Source organism: Xylaria bambusicola (genome assembly GCF_022495145.1).
Source record: "Xylaria bambusicola strain CBS 139988 unplaced genomic scaffold F5B22scaffold_3, whole genome shotgun sequence".
NCBI classification, from domain to species: domain Eukaryota; kingdom Fungi; phylum Ascomycota; class Sordariomycetes; order Xylariales; family Xylariaceae; genus Xylaria; species Xylaria bambusicola.
Genome location: NW_025953556.1, coordinates 648,754 through 670,865, shown reverse-complemented (window position 1 = coordinate 670,865; position 22,112 = coordinate 648,754). Strand labels below are relative to the sequence as shown.

The 22,112-nt window shown below is 49.2% G+C and overlaps 5 protein-coding genes across 5 annotated transcripts; 3 read left to right on the top strand and 2 right to left on the bottom strand.

The window, feature by feature from the left end:
* Window positions 1–566: 566 nt before the first annotated feature.
* F5B22DRAFT_588182 (uncharacterized protein) lies at window positions 567–4,996 on the top strand (the record flags this gene model as incomplete). The annotated part of the gene is made up of 3 exons (XM_047973652.1): window positions 567–2,738; window positions 2,798–2,866; window positions 2,920–4,996. Coding segments are annotated over exons 1-3 (3,584 nt in total), but the record flags the coding sequence as incomplete, so codon positions are not given.
* A 1,156-nt stretch (window positions 4,997–6,152) lies between these two features.
* Window positions 6,153–10,908, bottom strand: F5B22DRAFT_258264 (uncharacterized protein). The gene is made up of 3 exons (XM_047970075.1): window positions 10,300–10,908; window positions 7,124–9,651; window positions 6,153–7,074 (listed from the first exon to the last, which is right to left on the bottom strand). The coding sequence occupies exons 1-3, from the start codon at window positions 10,593–10,595 to the stop codon at window positions 6,359–6,361; spliced, it is 3,540 nt and encodes a 1,179-aa protein (XP_047835253.1). The 5' UTR covers window positions 10,596–10,908; the 3' UTR covers window positions 6,153–6,358.
* A 963-nt stretch (window positions 10,909–11,871) lies between these two features.
* Window positions 11,872–13,473, top strand: F5B22DRAFT_633267 (uncharacterized protein; the record flags this gene model as incomplete). Its single annotated transcript, XM_047976813.1, has 2 exons — window positions 11,872–11,895; window positions 11,956–13,473. The coding sequence occupies 2 exons, from the start codon at window positions 11,872–11,874 to the stop codon at window positions 13,471–13,473; spliced, it is 1,542 nt and encodes a 513-aa protein (XP_047835252.1).
* A 3,027-nt stretch (window positions 13,474–16,500) lies between these two features.
* F5B22DRAFT_258130 (fungal cellulose binding domain-containing protein) lies at window positions 16,501–20,242 on the top strand. The gene is made up of 12 exons (XM_047970073.1): window positions 16,501–16,797; window positions 16,853–17,052; window positions 17,109–17,948; window positions 17,998–18,490; window positions 18,549–18,670; window positions 18,723–18,816; window positions 18,874–18,922; window positions 18,974–19,065; window positions 19,114–19,346; window positions 19,398–19,440; window positions 19,494–19,798; window positions 19,857–20,242. Exons 1-12 carry the CDS (start codon window positions 16,749–16,751, stop codon window positions 19,863–19,865), a joined length of 2,529 nt encoding a protein of 842 aa, XP_047835251.1. The 5' UTR covers window positions 16,501–16,748; the 3' UTR covers window positions 19,866–20,242.
* Window positions 20,243–21,093: 851 nt separating this feature from the next.
* F5B22DRAFT_258132 (uncharacterized protein) lies at window positions 21,094–22,092 on the bottom strand. The gene has a single exon (XM_047970074.1). It carries the CDS (start codon window positions 21,867–21,869, stop codon window positions 21,315–21,317), a length of 555 nt encoding a protein of 184 aa, XP_047835250.1. The 5' UTR covers window positions 21,870–22,092; the 3' UTR covers window positions 21,094–21,314.
* Between the last annotated feature and the right edge of the window lie 20 nt (window positions 22,093–22,112).

Sequence of the window (22,112 nt, the reverse complement as noted above, 5' to 3'; positions counted from 1 at the left end):
CATTCGTCATTACTGGTCTGGCAGTGCTGGCAGTGGTACGTGGTACATCTACCTACCTAGGTAGGAGGTACCATCTACGGGATCTACTACCGGTCGGTGTCTGTGCCGGTAGAAGTGGCGTTACGAAACAACCACGAACCGTACCCACCTGCAATAGCGAGATACTCGCTGTACGGACGCTGTACATAGTACAGAGAGGTAAGTAACATGTAACGCATCTGCGACCCGCCCTGAAGAGGGTACATCGCATATGTTGTAGCCTCCTTGGACTGCAACCTCATTACCAACACCCACCCAACATCTCCTGGCAGAGTTCCTAGCAATGATTGTAGACGCATAGTTGTTGTCTCTTCATCCTTATCGTCGTCCTTGTCTGAGCATTGTGATATGAGCTAGGATTAGGTACCACTCCTGTATCATGAGCCTGAGCCTGCGGCGTTTGTGCCTGTGCATGCTACCTATTATGAAAAGTCCCGAGGCATAAATACCGGTCCAGCTTTAGCATCCTCCCCGCCCCTCCTCCCCTTTTCGATCCAACGAGTCAAGCTCGCGCGTCCGCTGTCTCTAGCAGGGGGTGATTACTTAGGTAGTAGGTCGCATCTCCCGCCCGCCTCAAGGCAACTTCCATCTGCCACCAACCCCCGTATCCCGGCAAGAGAACGGTTGCCACACCTTCGTGCGCTGACGTCGGCCTGCCTGGCTAGCTGCGAGCTTCCCATAGGCTAACCTTGCATAGTAGTCCGTCCACCTTGCTAGGCAGTGGTAATTGCTCAGCCTCAAGCCTGCCGCCCATTCATCCATGTTTGAGCATCGTGATCATCCTGACCCATTTACTCCGCATTGTTTCACGCCTCATTGTCATTATCCCCTTGCTGTAACTATTCCCTTTAGAAGACACCTTTCTACATCCATACGCACTGCTGCCTCCATCCAGCCCGTCACTTTGTGCGACAAACAGCATCCTATCTTTCAAACCCATTGAAGACGAAACGTTCCTTTCCATCTCAAAGTCGACTGCGTGCGACGCCAAGACACAATGGCTTCCGCGCCGTTCAAGGTCAAGGCTGTCTTTGAATACACGTCGAGCCATGAAGACGACCTCCCTTTTCAGATTGGCCAGATAATCACAGTCACTGATCAAGAGGACATTGAGTGGTATGGGGGTGAATATGTCGACGACTCGGGTGTGAAGAAAGAAGGGATTTTCCCTCGCAATTTCGTCGAGAAATTCGAACCTACCGCTCCGCCGCGCCCGATTCGAGCCCGGAAGAAGGACCCAGAGCTGGCCCCTGTTGCTCCTGCTGCTCCTCCTTCCCCGCCGCCTGCCGTCGCCGCGTCTCCTGAAGAGCAACAGGTCGACCCTCCAGAGTTACCATCGGCAGACGCTCGTGAGGAGATATCAGCACCTGTGACCGAACCACCACCAGTCGAGCAATCCCATCCACCTGAGGCACCGTCTGTTCCTGTTGCAAACCCACCCGAGATTGCACCTGTGCCAGCATTGGCGCCTATCGAGTCTAAGAACGTTGACTTAGTGGGCTCCTCGGGTGTTGATGCTCCTCCTAAATCGAAATCTCCACCTCCAGCTCAGGCTCGTTCTCCACCGCCGGTAGTGCAGAAACCCAAGAGTAACGCTTTCAAAGATCGCATTGCGGCTTTTAATAGACCTGCTGCCCCACCGATAGCTCCTTTCAAGCCCAGTGGACTTGGTTCTGGCTCTTCTGGCTTCGTCAAAAAGCCCTTCGTCGCGCCACCGCCAAGTAGAAACGCATACGTCCCTCCGCCGCGAGATGCTCCCGCTCCTAAGATTTATCGTAGAGAGGAGGATCCCGATATTACTGGGACACGAGGCGAGTCCGTTGATGCTATAGAGAAAGTTACACCCATTTCTGTTCTCCCTGGAAACTCCGATTCTCAAAATGAAGACCAACCCAAGCCCACCACTTTGAAAGAAAGAATTGCACTCCTTCAAAAACAACAGGCCGAGGCTGCTCAAGCCATCGCCAAGAAGGAAAAGCCTGTGCGGCCGCCAAAGAAGCGTCTAGAGAGTAATGGTCCACAGGAGGCGACTGCAGCAACACAGGCGACAGAAGCACCACCACCTCCACTAGGTCGTCAAGACTCAGCCGACATTAATAGTAAGAATTCCATGGATGAGTCCCACTCCACTAGGCAATCTTTAAATATCAATCGCGCGCCTACAGATCCTATTGAAAAAGAAGGGAATGGAGTGGACAAGCTGGGGGCTGGCGACACCACGGAAGGTCAAGAAACCCCTAGTGAACATAAGGTTAATGATGAGAAACTTAAATCAACCTCGCGTGAAGATACGGCCCCGGAAGGACAAGCCATGGAAGAAGATGAAGAAGAAGAGGAGGAGGATGTGGACCCCGAAGTCAGACGGAAAGAAGAGCTTCGTGCACGTATGGCGAAGATGAGCGGTGGCATGGGCATGGCGGGCATGTTCGGCCCGCCAGGTATGATGGGTATAGGAGGTGGTATTCCCGTGAAGAAACCTAAACCTTCTCTCCCAGCAGAGCGACGTCCTAGCGGTTTGTCTGAAGGGCCATCCTCTCCAAGGGCAACGGCGCCCCCTATTCCTACAATGATGGCACTACCGGGAATGGCTAAGCTAAAAGGGCCAGAAGAAGCTCTTGAATCCGAGTCAAAGCAGGAGCCAATCGAAGAGGAGGCCATCCCAGGCGAGACAGGGGATGGATCTAGTCCAGCGCCTGACAGTATGTTAAATCCTTCAGCTGTACATTGCAATGAATGACTTACCGACAAAACACAATAGCATCTCAATCGACTGGCGCTCCACCGGTTCCTGAAGGACGCCCAGCACCACCTCCTATCCCTACAGAATGTAAGTCCTGAAAGTGTACATCAGATAAGCTGTTTATTAAGATGTGTTTCTAGCCCGGCCACCACCACCACCACCGCCACCAGCTGCTGTTGTTTCACCTAGTGTTGGTTCAGAATCTGATGATGAGTTGTCTGAGCATACTTCGAAACCACTGGATACTTCTAAAGCTGAAATATCCCCAACAAATCGTGGGCTACCGCCAGTACCTATGGCATCGCCTCCCTTACCAACGTCGCCTCGTTTTTCGAGTGATAGTCGAAACGAGGAGACATCTCCAGTGTCACCAGGCTTTTCCACACAACAAAGTAAAAGGAATAGCCGGCCGCCTCCGCCAATCCCTGGCGTTGCTCCTCTTGCACCCATGCAGACAAGACCACCACCGCCTCTCCCTCCTACTTCGCTTAGTCGCGCCTCTACCGGCGACGAGCTGGCCGGAGTTCCGTTGAAGCCTAGTCGGCAAGATAATGGTGGTGAAGAAGAGGGTACGGAATACGAAGCCGATTATGACACTGATATCGCATCTTCCGCGCATAATAAAGATGCCTTGAAAGCTCATGCAGCAGACCCAGGCTATGACGACAATTCTTCGGTGCGCTCTCCAACTACTGAACATCCACCCACGATTCCGTCTCCTATTCCTAGCAGCACTGCACCTAGGACCGGACCGCCTCCAATTCCCAGGAGTTCGCTAGATTTTCCTCAAGCTAGTCCTCCTCCAATCCCTAGTCAGCCTGCTCCACGTTCAAGAGTTTCGATAGACAGTCCTCGAGCTGCTCCGCCACCGCCTCCCCCTAAAGCGACAACATACACATATGATGATGATGATGATGAGTACGACCCGTATAATTACAATTCTGCGCAGACTCCTCCTCTCCCATCTCATAATAGTCCAATGCGTGAAGGGACGGGAGAAATTGCGCCTCATCAAGCTCCTCCTCCTCCGCCGCCGCCGCCGCCGCCATCATCCACTGCAGACCGCCGAGCACCCCCTACGCCAACTAGCTCAAGAGCACCTCCTAGAAAGTCTGTAGACATACTTCGACCCTCTGTCGGCAAACGATCTATGGACGCAGCTCGTCACTCTGTTTCGTTAGAAACTGGGTTTATGGCAAACGAAGTTGACCTATCTGCTCATACACAGTGGTGGCTCTCGCGCAATGGAGTTCCACCTGCGTTCCAAGGACGAAAGGATGTCTATACCGAGACAAACGAGTCAAATTCTACAGAAAATGGGCGAAATTTCGTAACAAAGGAAGTCTCGATTCTATTTCAGGACTACTCGCAGACGATTGTTGCTGTTCGATTTGACCCTAATGATCCTTCTCAAACTGAACTAGACCAGCGACAAGAACCCCCTCCCCGAGCGTTACGACAGGATGAGTTAGAAGAGGCATACGAGAGATTTGGGCGGCGACTCGCTCATGCAGTAGCCTCGAAGAAAGACTCAGTTGTTGGTGATGGAACACCATATGCCCTTGTTTATGAGCTTCTTCGGCCTCTCAATGAGGCTCTCTTACCCGTTGGCAGTCGTGCATATGGCGCACTAGTGTATGCCAACCTGGCCAATGCAGCAACGCAACTAAATGACGAGATCAGGCCTGGTGATATCATCTCCATACGCAATGCCAAATTTCAAGGGAAGCATGGGCCGATGCACGCCAAATATACAATGGAAGTTGGCAAACCGGACCACGTGGCAATTGTCGCCGAATGGGATGGCACAAAAAAGAAGGTGCGTGCATGGGAGCAGGGCCGGGAAAACAAGAAAGTCAAGCAAGAGAGCTACAAACTTGAAGACTTGAGGAGTGGCGAGGTCAAAATCTGGCGAGTGATGCCACGGACCTGGGTTGGCTGGGCTTCGAATGACTAGGATTTTGGAATAATGCTAGCTTATGATTCCGTATGGCCTATCTTCCTACGCGTAGGAAGAGACAGGGGCATCAGCGCTGAAGAGAACAGCTTTAGCAGAGAAAACTTTGATCACCACAGGTCCAGCCTTTGCAGATAGTAAAGGGGGGCTGGATACGCCCACGGATCGATCACTGTATGTTGAAATATTAAGTAATAGTTCTTTTAGCTCAGTGTACTATTCATAGGGGCCTGAAGAAATGGAATAAATTATCATTCTCGCATCGCAGTGCAATCTATAGCAAAGCAACCACCTAGCTTATCAGTGACTTATAAAATGAATAACTGTATCCACAAGGCAGAGGTTTTCCATTGTTGTAGGGCTATGGAAAGCCTCCCAGAAGAGAGTGAGACATGGCTTGTCCGTAGCTTTCTATATCTAGATATATGAGGGTAGATTTACTATAACAGCTACGTCAATGTTTGTTATTGTGTAGAAAGAGAGCTATTCTATTTTTCTTTTCCCATGCCGCTGCTGCTACTGGTAAGACGAGGAAGAGAAAAAAAAGAGGGCGTAATACCTCTAGCAAACATTGCAACTTTCATCTCCGACTGTGAAGATGTAAACTATCCCATATACACCTTGACATGGTAGGTGAATCAGGCCTCTACGGTAAACTATATCCATACTTCCTCAATACACCTGCTATCGCTCCCTAGACATATGTCTTTTTTATTAGACAAAATCACGCGAACAATTGCGCATTATGGATAGTGATCAATTCTGCTGCGTGTCGTCGATGAGTATATGGGAGTATCCTCGACTACACCTGGCTTAGATGCTTATGCGCGTACCTACCTCGAAGCGTGAATACAAGGGAAATATCAACTTTTTATCGATGACTTACGCAGATCAAAACGAGCGGAGTGTATGAATCCCTGTGCATCACTCGATAGATTTACCTGCGAACTATTGGATGGGAAGTGCTCATGAACATGAGCTCGTTGTTTCTGCAAAGATTGCCAGGGGTTGGCTGATCAAGTCAATGTTGCTTCATAGATCATGGATGGACCAATGGTAGTTACAAATGATTACCACCTGATTTATGAATGTACAAGTACGGGCATTTCGGAATGTGATTTGACGACTCATAAAAAGTAGATTTCGACGTGAAATGGTTTTCCTAGAGGTGGTGCTATGGACCTTGTGGTTAGGCTCTATTGTTGTCTAAGCAATATAGATACAGCTACGTAGTGGGCTTCGATCGATTTACAAAAAATAAAAATAAAAAAATAGGCAAGGTGAAAATAACAATAACAATCAACCAACAAAAAGGACAGATGAGCGTACGCCTATGTGACCCAGAATAATCGCCAAATAGCCACTACGAATAAATGAAAATGAAAGATTTAATCATCGCTTCCCACGATATTTGGCTATGGGCGTGATTGGATATTTACGTGAGAAACGCGCGAGTCGGTGGTGCTAAGTTACCACAAGATCATTTGTAGCGTGTAATATACAAGTTAAAGATGTACCCAACAAATGCTTCGTCGTGGCGTCGTATGGTTAGTTATTGCAGGTTTAATGATGATAATGGGTGTGTTGTGATGTTTCCCCGTGGACATAAAAAACTTTTTTTGTCACCTTTCGGCTACAGTATCGGCAATCGAGTTCCCCTCCCCTTCAGACTTGGTCTTGGGGATGTCCTTCTTGCGGCTAATGACGGATTTGAGAACGTCCAGTTTTTCTTCTGTAATTTTTATCGCTTCTTCCACCTCCCTCTCGCTCATGCGCTCCTCTTGTAGCTTTTCTTGTATCGTTCGGGGTTCGGTAACTCGTTTGCGAATCGGTGTTCCACCATCATTCATCCGGTGAAGACCTACTCTTTCTTCCAGCCAGTCCCATAGCTCACTTTCTTCTCGCCTCCATATCTCCTCATATGCCACGGCTCGATCAGGGTAACTAGAAAATGCCACACCCCGTCCATAGCCAACACCTCGCTGCTGGCTGTTGAAACCGAAGCCGAACCACGTCGAAACTAATAGTCCAACCAGCAGGCCGTATACCACATTGCCGGTCATGACTGGTTTAAGTATATCTACGATAGGTCCTAGAACCCCATGCAGAGACTCGAGTAGACCCCAGTCCTGAGTCTTCGGGGACGTCGAGTCGGCTGGGTTTCTGAGAGAGTCTTTGGAAGCGTGGTTCAACTTGCCCTTCACCTTCTTCTTCTTGCCCTTGGTAGTCCCGTTGAGAGTTGCCGCACGGGGCCGAGAAGATATAGCACTTTTCAAACTCGCAGACAGGTCTTTCCAGAATACACCTTGACCGTCTTTAGCACCTTTCTCAATGGCGCCTATAAACGTTTAGTTGGCCGATTCTAAAATTAGAAAGAGATTACTTACCTTTGAGCCAACTCTTACCAGTCCATTCAATAGTACAGTTCATTGTCACACGAGTTGCGTTGTTTTCCGCCCAGGAGAGGCAGTATTTGGTTTTTACAGTAAACAGATTGCCGCTAGGCACATCGGGCGTTTGCGTGGTGACCAATACGCTGACCGCCTTTTCCAAGTCAAAGTGTTCGATCGTCTCGCTAACAATACACTTGGTTTGCTTCGGTCCTATAGGAGCATATAGAGGTTTGGTGTACGAGTAAGACCGACTCTTATTGTCAGCGGTTAGACCCTTTTTATCCTCCATCTGAAGATCAGTGCACTTTTGCTCAGTAGTCAGCCACTTCGACATCCATGTGACGGATGTAGGTCCAAAAATGAGATTGTAAACTCTGCCCAAGGGCGCAGTGATGGTATCATCCGCAATTGGGACTTCAAAATGACCATCTGCTGAATCGCTACACTCAGTCGGCCCGTGAGTGGCTGGTCCGGGGAAATCAACAGTGCCGGACGATGCTGTTGCATCGGGCTTGTCTACAGCAACCCCATTGGGTGCCATAGCACTTGAAACTTTCCTTGACACGGCTTTCTCCCCATTGGTTTCAGTTGGCTGAGATTCTGCGGGGGCGTCATCTTCCTCCAGATCCTCATCATACACATCATCGTCGTCTTCGCTATCGTCCTCTTCAGATTCGGAACCGCTCTGACTCCTTGGGGTGCCTTCTCCAGCGTCGACTTTTTCCGTCTTGTCGCCACCTGTTTCATCGAGAGAGACGCCGTTGAGTGAGCTACGTAGAGTCGGATGGCCGAGTTTCCAAATGTTGACTATTAAATCATAAGTGGAATCGCGGCTTGTGAAACTTGCAAACACATGTTTCGCATGTAAGGTTGATATCATAAGACCATTTTTGAACACCAGGGCTGTGCTTCTCTTTTCTACTGATACGATTTCGTCGAAAGACATAACCAATGTAGTGACCCATCCCAGGATATTGCTACTGAAGCATATATGCCCTTCAGATACGTATAGCCTCCCATGTGCAAGAATCTCTCGTTGCAGAGCACAGCTATAGTCTTCGATCAGATAATCATCGTCCGGGACGCTTTTGAACAAGACATGAAAGTCTCGATTGCGTTTCTTACTCGCGACAGCGAATCCTGTAAGCTTAGGGGCGCTACCAGCAGCCGCGGGATGAGCCACCGAAGCATTAGCTGCGGCAATGGCGGCACCAATGGTGGTTCCAGTGCCCGCTGTACCTCCTGTACTACCTCGCTTGCGCCTCCTCGTCTTAGAGATGGCGCTGCGTATGCTAGAAGTACGCTGGACACCTCCATCCTCGTAGACACTTGCTGGCGGCGTTGTGTGGGCATCGTCGTACAGCGACCTGGGCCGATCCTGGCTTAATTCATCAGACGGACCGTCGCCATTAGCAGATACATGCTCATGGTCTACCGGTGCCGATTCTGAGCGTGCTCGTTGTTCGGTGGCAGACTTGGTGAACCTAGAAGATGTCGGAGTAGGCGCTGCGCTTACGGTCTCCTGAAAACCCAGCTGGCTCAGGCTCAGGTCACCCATACCCAAAGTCTTAACGGCAGGTTCCTTGTCATTTGTATTCGAATTCTTAACTTCTTCTGCCGGTGATTCGACCTCAACTCTATCGTCATCGGCGGGTTGCATTTCCTTTGAACTATTCGATTTCGGTCTATTCCCGCCAGGATTTATACTAGTATTGGTGATGGTGCTGCTCAATGTGTTAGCAGCATTTTGTGCTGCAGAGAACATGCTAGAAAAAAAACCAGCGCCTGGTGTAGATGGCACTGCGTTTTCTGGTGTGGGAGTCAGCGGCGCGGATACGATATTAGAAAGTTTGCTCGGGCCGATGCTCGTAGCTGAACCTGATCTCGCTCTCCTATGTGATATCATGTTACCTGATGGAGAAACCACCACATTGGGATTGCGGAATGGGGAACTTCTGCTTTTTGGAGGAGAATATTCAACTGGAGTCGGCGGGGTGTTGACGATAGCAGGACCCGGGGAATTGGAGGCCGGGGGAGTGCGCGGACGAACCGATATCTCAAGAGGCGGTTGGCTCTTGCGCCTGCGGCGTGATCCACGAGACGTTAAATCGGGTTCATAGGTATCGGACTGCGAAGAAACTGCTGAGCTCGGCCGAGAGTGTAAGCCAACCGGTATTTCTTGCCCCTGGTGATCGCCGTTCTGCCCTGCAGCGGTTGGTGAAGCACCTGCTCCCCTCTTTCCCCGAAAGGCGTCTTTGATCCTTCCAGCGGGTGATCTTGAGCGGCGAGAGGACGAGTCGGAAGGAGGATAAAGGCTAGTTTTGCTTGTAGATAATGCACGAGGTTTGTCGAGAGATTGTTCACTGGAGGCAGCGGAGAAGGATGCAGCTCGCGAGAGACTCTCCAGGGTCTCTTGCTGGTCCAAAGCCTGGACCTCTGGAAGATGACTGGCCTGAATGATGGGCGACGAGGTTGTCAAATGACCAATCTGGGATGGATGAGTAGAAGGCACAGCAGGCCGCCTAGACAGATAGCGGGCGTATTAGAATATTGGTCGTGCAAGCTAGAAATGCGCAACGTAATGAATTGAAGCAAATGCATGCAGGAGGGGGGTTCGAAAAGGCTAGGATACTAGGCAACTGGATAACTCAGGTGGCTAGCCTGGTGTCTACTTAGTAGGACGGGACGGGATGACGGGGTTTGCATTGGGGGTTTACGAAGGAGGCGAGGAGGCGCAAGTCTGACGTCTAGACAGAAAGATGGATCCTTGGCTCTAGCCCAGGTTGCCAAGAACAGTAACACCTGCGCTAGGAGTCGGGGCTGGTCCTCGGATATGGGGATGACGTATGCGAATACGGGAAACAAAGCGCAGAAAGAGAGAGAGAGAGAGAGAGACGACAGCGATACAGTCGCCCGGGAGCGCTTCCATGGTGCTGATAGCTTGGAGCATAGACCGTGTGTAGTATTGTTTCGCGGCTGTGATGAACGGGGCACGCGTGTGTAAACCATGATGTCTTAGGCAAAAACGCGCTCAAGAAGTAGATATGCAAGTGTAGGTTAGGTATCTTTAGGTTGCAGCAGCAACCAGCCGGTGAGGTAGGAATGATAAATAAGAACGATATAGATAAACTAAGGTTAGGGGAATACATGCAGGAGACACAACTACTTACACTCCATGCTCTATATCCTGCGTGGCGTCAAAGTCGGTGCTCTCTGCATCATCAGCGTTGTCACCGTCGCCGGTATTGGACTGTGTGGGATGAGTGGACAGGGAGCCGGGTCCAGACCCCCCGCGTTCGCTGTCGGGCATGCTAGGATCTTCCTCGTTTTCGGTGCTCATGAATGAACCGAAGCTTTCGTTTGAAGGGGGCTTCCTCCAACGACCTCTGACACCAAGCTTTTTGGGTATGAGTTTCACGGCCGACTTTTTGCTGGCGGTGTTGCCAGTGCTAACAGCAGCATCCATCCTGGCTCAGACCATGCAAGAGGAAATACGTTGAATATCAGATGTAGGGCTGAACTCAGTTGAATAGAAGGAGGCCTGGTGGTACACACTCGGGGTCTGGAAACGATCTGTTTGGGCCCGCGAGGAAGATGGACAGAAATTCAGAAAGATGAAGAATGGAAAGGAGAGGTTGTCCCTTGGGCCGTCGACAGTGATCAACTGCTCGCAACCTGTATTTATTTAGCCTTCGGCCCAGCTACAGTCACGATAGTACTACCATTCCAGGGGCGACAGGCTTGGTTGCTTGGTTGCTTGGTTGCTCGATTGCTCGATTGCTCGATTGCTTGATTGGACGGACGAGATGTATACAGTATGTAAGCGACCGTTACAATTCCATTGCGATTCCGTGTTGGGATTCTGCGTTCCGTACTGCAACAAAAGGCGGCAGTTTATGAGAAGGGAAAAGTAAGAATACGAAGGAGAATGGAAGGCGCTTGATCTCGCGGGCAGCTGTTTGACGATGTAGTTCTCTGTAGTACTCTGTATCTCTGTATTCCGTACACTGGATGCCAAGATGTATTACTTAGGCGGGCCAGATAGGTAAGTTGATCTTGCTTCGAGCAGTGGCCTTACATATACGACGGCGACCTAGCCCTTCCCCCTGAGCCGCCCCCTGAGCGCCCCCTGAGCAGTGAGCACCTCTGGAGAACTCGGTCTCTTGGCTAGTAATTCTATCACAAAGACCAAAGCCGGAATCAAGCTACTTATAGGGTAAGCGACATAATGTATCAGGTCAATGCTAGTGCTACCTAGGTATTGTAGAGGAAGGAGAGGTGAAAGAATTTCGATGTATTTGCTGTATTGTATTGCCAGTGCTCTTGTACTCACTACAGCTGTCTCAGGCAGGTGGGGTGGTTTTGGTTACCTAGGTGTCCCCAGCGTCCGACATAGGTACCTAAGTACCTACAGCTGCTAGCTCACCTTACAGAGGTCCTGTTAGTGCATTAGGCATTCCACCTGCAGCATTGTGTCCTCAGAACAAGGCGGCACATCTTTCTGCATCACAATCTGCAGAAGGGAAAAGTTCACATAAACCACGTTCCCACCAGAATCAGACAACTTTGGAACCTTCCATTTCCCTGACCAAAGATATATATTCATATGCTCGCTCTCGTGTGGTAATAGTATTACACACCCATACATACCAATTTCATGCTCACTCTCCCCGCCCAGAGAGTCTCGGGCACCCCGCTTACTCAGGACCTGTCAAAGAAGACACCTCAGAACGTAATTCGAGATGGACTCATCACCACTGATCAAGGTATAGTTCGGCTATTTCGCCATGTTTCCTTCGCCGTTGAAGCGAATTAATCGATATCAGGCCCACGACCATGCTAGAGCCGCATCCACCGCAACCCATACTTCAGAGACTACAGTCGCCATCAATGAGCATACCAGGGCTGCCGGCGAGTTTGCGAATGCAGCCAAGGACACTACTTCGGTCGAGGCTTTGCGAACCCTCAAGCTGCTTGAACAGCACCATCGCAGACTATCCGAGTTACTCCAGGCTCCTCTACAAGCCCCATCATCGCGGTCCTCTGTTGGCGCCGATTCTCGTGAAGATGAGAAAGAAGACGCTCATTCAATTTCCGATCCTGCGACTCATCCCACCAAATCGTTGTCAAATGAAAAAAATGCACCGCCAAAACCCACTCTTCTGAAACAACCTAGATACCCTGCTCGAGACTTAGGTGCCTCTATCGCCAGCAATTTAGCTTCCGCTCGTGGCATCCGCTCCAAATATAGATCGCAACCTCTTAACCCCAGCGTCTCCAACACCGAGGCACCAGGAAGCTTGGAAGGGGGCTCAAAGAAAACCGTATCACGCACTCGAATGCAAGATATGCTTGACAACTCCGATAGAACTACCGCGATGCCGCCATCTGATCGAACCGCTGGGTTAGTCGAAGACTCGTCTTCGAGGGCGATCCAAGACACATCAACATCATCAAGCGATGAGGGGTTTTCGAGGTTCTACAGTGCGTTTGGGAGCATTATCAACAAAATCTCGGCCCCATTAGCTTTTGCCGGACTACCATTGATTAGCGAAGAACAGGCCGAGGAACAGCATCTACCCTCATCACCCGAGATATCAACCCAGAAAAGGGTCCGAGTTAGGCATTCCACCACTCACACGGCGGAACCAGATATTCAGAAACTGTACTCAAAAGCGGCCCTTCGCGCAGTTGCTCGAGAAGGACATTCTACAAACGACTCTTTCTACGTGGTTCCAACGAGCGGTCACACGGCTTCTTATGCAAGCATATTGACATTCGCAGACAAAGAGAAACGTCGCATGGAGGTCTCAACTCACGCAATTGCAGGTAATTTACCGGATGATGCCGATGAAGATGACTTTGTTGATGCTAGGGAGTCACAAATGTCTCATTCGCCAGCTCTCAAAAGAAGCGCAGGCAAAGGCACTAATGATATCGTTGTTGAAGAGCTTTATTTAGAGAACAAGAGCCTCAAGGATATGATCGACAAACTCAGTAAACGACTGCACGCGTTTGAATCTATGTCACAGAGTTCCGGGATGAGATTGGCGGAAAGTATGCGCTTGATGCGTCCCGGGTCGCCTCTAGCATCAGCCTGCAGATCCGGGGTTTCCGAAGAAGTCTTCACGAGAGAGATCAATGAGCTTAAGCAACAAAATCAAGCGTTGATGAAACAAAACGAAGAGCTCGAAAAGAATTACTCCAAAGCTCGTGCCAATCTAGTACGATATAGGGAGAAATGGGACCAGCTCAAAGCAGGTGCAAAAGCTCGCAGAGCCGGTAGTGCTCAAGGCAATTCTGAAATTGTTGACGAAGGACTGAGATCACCGCATTTAGCATGAGGGCTAAGTTGACATAATATCAAATGATTATCATGTAATATTGGTCATCAGCTTCGTAAAGTGGTTTGAGCCTTTAAGAATGGTTCTCCATATGGCTACGTATGAAATGACAATACATGCTTGATGGTCAGCTAAAGGTGTCTGTATCACATCAGTCCATTAAACACTACTCAAATGCTTCTTGAAGTGTGATTGGAACAACAAAGGTGAATAGTGTCTACCCATCAATAACTACTATGAGTTGGTTCAGAGAATATCATATGTCGTAGGTGAATTAGGTATGGCAGAATTTGCTTCTGTGCCTAAATCCACTTTTCAAGTGCTTCATATCGTGCATTGCTACAATGAACAGTAGAAGAAAGACATAATATCAGAGCAACAAGTGCAACCTTGTGAGCTTGAGAATGTCAAATTTGATGAAATGCAAAAGTCAACGCTAATGCCACTTTGGCACTATCGCAATATTTCAGCAAAATTTACGAGTTACCCAAGTCGCGAGGATATCCGGACATATGCCCAATGCAGTACACAACGGCAGCCCATATTGCTATTCAACAAATGAAATTTTCAAGCGAACACCGTCATTTCAGTACCTGTTGATCAGTGACCCTGTGCTCACTGTGGGCATTCAACTCATTGGTAGTCGTGGACTGGAGCCATAAAACAAATACTGAATGCTCGAGAATGGAAAACATGAGTGAATCTGAATAATTCCGGTATTCTTTATCCCGACTACAAGTCTCTTGATATACTCGCTGTTCCTAATTTTCATCTCAAAAGGGTAAATTTGATGAGCAGGTCGAAGAAGGTGTATATTATATGACTGTGTAAGTATATCATCTTGGTCCTTACTCCAATTCCTTTAAGCACTCAACTGTAGTAAAAAGGATTGCCGGAGACAAACTTGTAGAAGAACGTGGTGAATAAGCGCCTGAGCTAAATCAGTCACTTTAGGTTTTACGCAATACCACTTATAAGATACCAAATGTAATCAACCCCTTCGACGTGGTACTAGGCTCAACAACGCGGAGCAGATAAACCTAAATGATAGTACCCTTGATGTTGGGAATGCCGCCCCGTCTATTTCCGAGACGAGCGCATGTGTTTTGGATTTACGATATCCAAATATAGTTCTTAACAGCTTGAATAAACACAGAAGTAAATCCTCAATCTGAAATATATGATAGCTGCCCAGTGGTGAGATGCTCCAACCACTCACATATAAGCCCAGCAACGGGGCCACCCCGTTTCAAAACAAGATTGCAAAGACCATTTGTTCGTGCCGATCTTTCTCTCAATGAATTTCTTGAGGTCATAGAATAGCTCAATCCGACGCTGGTCTGAAGACTTAAGTTCCGAGGTGTTGCGATCCTAGGACTACAGACAAATAGACTCGTGTATATTGCCCTAGCCTAGCCACGAAGGCTTCAAGAACCTTCATGCAACAACCATTGTCATACAGTGCCCCAATGGCTGCGGTTGTTACACGGCAGCGACTATTTCTCATAGACGATATCTAGTTTGCTAATCTTAAGTGAATGCGTCTTATGAACAAGATGCAATATGATATAGAAACACATGCAAGCCTCTTGTACGAATGGTTGAATACTGAATCTAGCCTTCTCAGGTACAACGACGTATGCTCAAAGCTTAGCATACGGGTTCCCTTTGACGTGTCATCATGGCACATATATTGACAAGCTCTTGTGCAGTTCAGGAGGACCAAAGTCCGAAGATTTATTGGGAATTGCTAGATACCCAAAACCAACCGAGACAAGGCTCTGGGCTTATCTCAACAGGCTTGCAGAACATTGCGGTATCTTCATGGTATAGATACGTAGACAATTGCCCACGAGCTTGGAGATGTCGAATGCTACCCAGACACGTTCGGTTACCTTTGCAATGCAGGGGTCAGGCTAGGTAGCGGAGCTGACACCGAGATAGCTAAGCCAGATGCCGCATGTGCCAAGGTGTGCTGCATACTTTGTCATATTGAACTTGATAGTGGGAAGTGTAACGCCATCCCGGATACTTGGAAGCGGCACTCTATGCAGTTAGCTCTTGGTAATTTGCTTGATTACTAACTCGGAGGAGAAAGACCACTGTTTGCCAAAAACCCCTCACATCAAGATATCGATGGTGGTTTCATGTTACAAGAGATAAGTTGGCTTGTTGTTTCATAGAATTTACTTGTTTACAGTCTATCGGGCTGATAAATCTCTAGATAATTGCATACTCGAAGTAGAAGAGTGTCTTGCGAGTTTACTAAGCTAGGTTACCTGGTTACCGTAGTGTAGATGGACCAAGCCATCTAGATTTTTTTTTTCATCGTCCTTCCAACACAAATTCCCAGAGATCACTCGGATTGGCTACTCGGAATACGGGCCGCGGTCTTGGGCTTCAGATGACCAACTGGGCCGTTCTCGCTTGATCCGTTGCAGTGGGCATGCATCTACCTAGTCGCCAATTCGGGCCGCCTCGAGCCCATGGGCCGGGCCTGTGAAGATTCTCCGTGATCCAAACGGGCAACTAGCGCCGTTACTAGGCAAAGGACACCAATATCGAGCAACACGCTCCTTGCCACACCATCGTTACGTGACTTTCTTTGCTGCAGCGCTTAATCTCAAAACTTACTGGAACAAGAAACCGCTACCCATGTGGGCGCGCCGCAGACGACAGCGCCTGGTGCCCGGGAAATATCCCGTAGGTAATATCTGTGCGAAGATAGGTCACAATGGACCGAATGCATGTTAGTGTAGCACCTTGTCCTGTCAATCATGGATCCGCTCCATCGAGGATACTACATCCTCGCCGAGTAGACTGAATTAGGACGCCTGTTAATGGCTTGGGACATTGGTTCCGGGGAACCGCCAGTACCCTGGGTCTTGCACGTGCCGCGCGCCCGGGTTTCCTTGATTCCTCCCTTGCTCACATAGCCCGTCACTAGTAAACATGGAGACGTGCATAGACCTGGGGAACTGGGTCGGCACCTAATAAGGCTTCCGCTAGGGTAGAGTGTCTCTACGGCCTTGTATTTCCTCCTATGAGCATGTTGCCTCGCAGCGCGGAATGAGCCAACCTAACAGATGTTGTTGGTATGTTAGACTGCGCGAGTCACTCCGCACGGAGGGGAGGACGGATGTACGTCTCATATGGGAAAGAGGAAAGAGTGTAAGCTATGAGTCCAGGCGCATATAAGGTGTTCTTATAGGGTTCGTCTGTTTCTTTTCTGTGGCTTTCTTGGTCATCGTGACTTGAAAGCAGTCTTGGGCACGATGGGTCGTTTTGGGTTCATCACGACGCTGCTTTTGACAGCAAGCTTGAGTTGGTCACTCCTAACGAGATGTTGAAGAATTGAATTAGTACTGACTAGACGCAGATACCCAACTATGTTTTGGACAATCGAGTACTCCAACTGTATACAGAGATAGCGAGACGGGCATCATATTCGATACATGGATTGTGCCTGACAAGACTTCAGGGGCCACTGGCACCGGTACTTGGGGTGGCATGACTATTGGAGTTGCACTTCCTGAAGATGGCTTGACAACTGATGCGGACGAGTTTATTGGATACTTGGTGGGCATTACTTTCTTTACCTGCGCTAGAACCTCTATCATTGACAGAAAAAATAGCAATGTCCTTCCAACAGTACGACATTGACGGGATGGTGTGGTATCTCACTTGCTGGACCTATGACAAACAGCCTGCTCATCATGGCCTATCCATACAAGGACGAGGTTTTGACTTCTTTCCGGTATGCTACTGGCTACGACAATCCTGAGGTATACACAGGAGATGCTCAATTGACCCAAATTTCCTCCACGATAAATGAGGCACATTACTCTGTTATATTCCGCTGCCAAAACTGTCTTTCGTGGGATCACGATGGCGCAACAGGGTCTGTGTCGACTAGTGGCGCATTTCTAGTATTAGGCTGGTGCAATGCTTTTGCAACCCCAGGCAACCCGGAGTGCCCCAACGATGTCAGCATCATCCAACATGATAATGGTCAGAGTATTTTCGGGGCGGCTTTAGACAGCAACGCCGCAAACCCATCATACACGGAGTGGGCGGCCAAGGCTACGAATACGGTGACAGGAAGCTGTGGAGGATCGACTACCTCGCCAACGGCGACTCCTACCACTTCTCCCACTGGTATCCCTGTTCCAACTGGCACATACGACTACATCGTCGTGGGTGCAGGAGCAGGTGGCATACCGATCGCAGATGCACTAAGTGAAGCTGGCAACAAAGTCTTGCTCATCGAGAAAGGCCCAGTCAGCTCAGGACGATGGGGTGGCACTATTGGCCCAGACTGGACTGAAGGCACAAACCTTACCCGGTTTGATGTGCCTGGTTTATGCAACGAGATTTGGGAGGATTCAGCAGGTATTTCTTGCACTGATACTGATCAGATGGCGGGTTGTATACTCGGTGGTGGTACCGCCATCAATGCTGGGTTGTGGTGGAAGGTCAGTAGTAAAATAACATAACGTCAACCGGAGACTAATATCCTCTTAGCCCTATGACCTAGATTGGGACTACAACTTCCCCGATGGTTGGAAGTCAACAGATATGGCCGGCGCAACATCGAGGGTCTTCTCCCGTATTCCCGGTACTGACACGCCGTCCAAGGATGGCAAACGTTATCTCCAGCAAGGTTTTGATGTGCTCTCTGGGGGGTTGGCTTCGTCAGGCTGGACAAGTGTTACCGCCAATAATGTCCCAAATCAGAAGAACCACACCTATACACATACGCCTTACATGTTTTCAAATGGAGAGCGAGGTGGACCTATGGCCACATACCTTGTGACTGCCAACGCGCGTTCAAATTTCAAGTTATGGACGGGCACCGCAGTCAAGCGTGTTATACGAACTGGTGGGCATGTCACTGGTGTTGAGGTTGAAGCATTCAGAGAGGGGGGTTATGTCGGCGTGGTCAACGTCACATCCGTCACTGGCCGCGTAGTTTTATCAGCAGGTACCTTTGGCTCAGCAAAGATCTTAATGCGAAGTAAGCCCATACAGACTTGGAATTTCGGGTACGAAACCACGCTGACTGGCTGCAATAGGTGGAATAGGCCCTGAGGATCAGTTGGATGTGGTAAAGACGTCAACTGATGGGCCTACTATGATCGGAAACAGCTCCTGGATTAAACTGCCAGTTGGACACAGCTTGAACGACCACGTCAATGTCTGTTTTCACTCATACTACTTTTTAAAGATGAATCGCTAACCTGTTGCAGACCGATACTGTTATTTCGCATCCAAGTGTTGTCTTCTACGACTTCTACAAAGCCTATGATGATCCTGATACTACTGATGTTAACTTATATCTAAGTAAGTTCTATTAGTGAAGGAAATCATAGCCAATCTCCCGAACTAACTCCACCGAAGACTCCAGATCTGGTATACTCGCTCAAGCTGCACCAAACATCGGTCCAATGTAAGTTTGGAAACTCACCCACTCTCAAAGTTTTGCACCTGACGGCTCTAGTTTCTTCGACGAAATCAAGGGTGCCGATGGCATCGTCCGACAACTTGAGTGGACAGCAAGAGTGGAGGGTAGCGGTGGTACAGAAGACACACGTAGGTTTTATTCAAGTGTCGCCTTAGACCTATTACTGACTATCGTAGATGCCATGACCATGAGCCAGTATCTCGGCCGTGGCGCTGTGTCGAGAGGCCGGATGACAATCACGAAGGCTCTCACCACGGTTGTGTCTACTGTGCCTTACCTAAGGGATGATAATGATGTACAAGCTGTTATCCAAGGTATCAAGAACCTTCAAAGCGCCTTGAAGAACGTGGCGAACCTCACATGGCTACTACCTGACCCTAACACGACTGTGGAGGATTATGTCAACAATGTCAGTCCTCTAAGATTCTATCTTTGAAATCACCAAACTGATTATCTGCAGATGTTGGTCTCCTACTCTAACAGACGAGCCAATCACTGGATCGGTAAGCTGTTCTCGTTCTCTGTATCAGTCAAACCACCAGCTAACGCCTTGCAGGAACCGCCAAGCTCGGGACCGACGACGGCCGCACGGGCGGCACTTCCGTTGTAGACGTGAACACCCAAGTCTACGGCACGGATAACCTCTTCGTCGTCGACGCCAGCATCTTCCCGGGCCACGTGACGGCCAATCCCTCCGCCTATATCGTGATCGCCTCGGAGCACGCGGCAGAGCGTATTCTCGCCTTGGCGACGCCCAAGGTCGTCGCACGGTACCAGCAGTGCGGTGGGCTGGAATACAAGGGGAGCTTCCAGTGCGCGTCGCCTTACAAGTGCACATCGTTGAACGATTATTACTGGCAGGTGAGTGATTTACCCTTGTATAACATCCCCGATTTCTGTTGACTAATTGGGGTAATAGTGCTTGTAAAAGCGCGAGAGAAAGGGGAAAAGGGACAAAAAGTCACGCTGTATATATGTGTGTCCTGTATATAGACATGAGATGGTATAGGGTAGAGGAACTCTCATTCTAGTGTATCTTTTTTTTTTTTTTGATGAATTACTCCAAGTCATCGCATGGGGAAAGCATACTGGTATCTACATCTTCACTCTGTGAGAGTGGTCCGTTTTCTCCATATTTCTTCATGATTAGGGGTTTTCTTGATCGAGACATTGTTGGTAGTTTTCATGTCCATTTTAAAATCAAACCTGGTTCATATTCTATATTGGTATGAGTATATACTTCATGAAATTTGCTAAAAATAGACTCGACGAGAAGAGGCACGCAGCGTTTAAGGCACCACATTATCTAACATAGCACTCAGCGACCCCTTGCAAATAAGTATCGGTTTGCACATGAACCGATATTCGCAGCTTATGTAGTGGCCGATACGCCAGCATTGTTTATAAAGACGTGTGCTAATGTTTAAATATAAATTCCGCAATTCTGAAGCTGCCTGGATCTTGTCTATCGAATACCAAAATGTTAAACATGGCCCCCAAGAAACGAACGCCTTTAAAAATAAATGCTCCGTAGGTATCGCCCCATCTAACTCTAAATCTATATGTATCCCGTCGACCGGAGACAAATGAAACCGTACCCAGTACGTTGTTCTTAAATGAAAGTAGTACACCAGTGAATGTGAACAATCCTTACTCGCCCTGCAATTCTTTCGTACTCCTCAATGTCAGCCCATAACGACCTGCTTGCCGGCAGGCAATTCTTGCACTCTCCTTCTAGCGACAGCAATGGGAGAGCGTTCCTCATCCTTTCCGTGTTCTGCCTGTCGACGCGCTTCCAGCGTCTCTGCACGACGATTCAGGAAGCTCAGATAAGTTTGCCACCCCACAGCAATGACACCGCCGAATATGCTGCGGTATTCAAAGGGTACGAAGGCGAAGTTGAAGGCTGTAACGGCAGGCCAGAGCTTGCATGAGTTGACAAAGCTTACGGGGACGGTGTTGTAGACACGGCGCCAGGCCTCGGAAAGCGTGTCCCCAGAGAGAAGCGCCCTAGAATAATGAGCGTGTCAGAATAGGGATTCCCAATCAGACGGTATCGGGTTTATCATCTTTTGCCTTCGCTTTTTTTTGTCACGCTTTCTAATGTAGGGAGGGGATAGGGCGAGATTTCTTAAGAAGACGTGGAAAAGGGTTATTAAAACGTACTGCGCTCCAAAGAAATACACGTTAAAGAGTGGCGTGAACAGAAGTTGATTCACAGTAACCTTGATGCCGATGGAGAGAACTTTGGAGGAATAGTTGAACGAGCGAGAGAGGAATGTAAACCTGTCCACAGATATAGTTATTAGCAGCAGCCTTTGGCGCATAGGATCTCTTCCAAGCACCAAACGAGAGGATAAAACCGATCAGGTCGAACTCACCACATGTAGCCAGGAATAGCAGCCGTGCCCCCAATAGCCAATGATCTAGCAGTGCGCGCCCAGTCATGTTTTCTCCCTGCTTCTGTCGTGATTTCGTGATCCTTTTTCGCACCGGTCCCTTGCCCCTTCACTTCATTGTCAACTTCATCTATTCCACCGCGCGAGATCCACTGAGCCCCAAAGTCAGCGCAGAGATACACAACCAGGGTACTAGCGACCTGGGTGACCCACGGACGGGCGCGCTGCGCCCGCCCATACGCTTGTACCGCGCGAGTTAGCGGTCCCAAACGTTGCCAAAATGGCGGCGGAGGAACGATGCTCGGCACGGGAATGGGGATTTCCGGCTTGGGTCCTTGTTGGCTAACACGCGGCACCGAATGTGTCTCTATCTGTGCTAAGGGATCGCCTTGCGCTGCAGTCTTAGGGTTCGCGGGTGGATGGGGCGTTGCTGCGGTTGAGGACTGTTGGCGTTGTGGATTGCGATATAGATTCGATCGTCGAGAGAAGCCCCGGACGACCTTGAGGTGCGACCGGAGGAGAAGCGCAGGCATTCCGGTAGCACCCTTGACCCCGTTGGGGCCTGTCTTCAGTGTCTCTGTTGAACTCTCTGGATCGGCGGTTTCCTGTCTTCGAAGGTCGATATCAGTTGGGGATCAGAAAATCGTGGCGACCATCGTCCTACCAAGGTGTCATGATGTAGAGACGGCTGTGTTGCAAGTGAAAGAGGTCTCATAGAAAGGAAAGATCGCATTAAAGGATCGGGCGCAGTCGGTTATTATTTTTAGTCTGCCAGA

Excerpts from the sequence above, each read along its gene's own strand:
- F5B22DRAFT_258264 (XM_047970075.1), bottom strand. The coding sequence starts at position 10,595 with ATGGATGCTGCTGTTAGCACTGGCAACACCGCCAGCAAAAAGTCGGCC. Across the intron at positions 9,652-10,299 it reads CAGGATATAGAGCATGGAGT|GCGGCCTGCTGTGCCTTCTA; the intron begins GTAAGTAGTTGT and ends CTATCTGTCTAG. Across the intron at positions 7,075-7,123 it reads TGGTAAGAGTTGGCTCAAAG|GCGCCATTGAGAAAGGTGCT; the intron begins GTAAGTAATCTC and ends AAACGTTTATAG.
- F5B22DRAFT_258130 (XM_047970073.1), top strand. The coding sequence starts at position 16,749 with ATGGGTCGTTTTGGGTTCATCACGACGCTGCTTTTGACAGCAAGCTTG. Across the intron at positions 18,671-18,722 it reads GCTTGAACGACCACGTCAAT|ACCGATACTGTTATTTCGCA; the intron begins GTCTGTTTTCAC and ends AACCTGTTGCAG. Across the intron at positions 19,441-19,493 it reads ACGAGCCAATCACTGGATCG|GAACCGCCAAGCTCGGGACC; the intron begins GTAAGCTGTTCT and ends AACGCCTTGCAG.
- F5B22DRAFT_258132 (XM_047970074.1), bottom strand. The coding sequence starts at position 21,869 with ATGCCTGCGCTTCTCCTCCGGTCGCACCTCAAGGTCGTCCGGGGCTTC.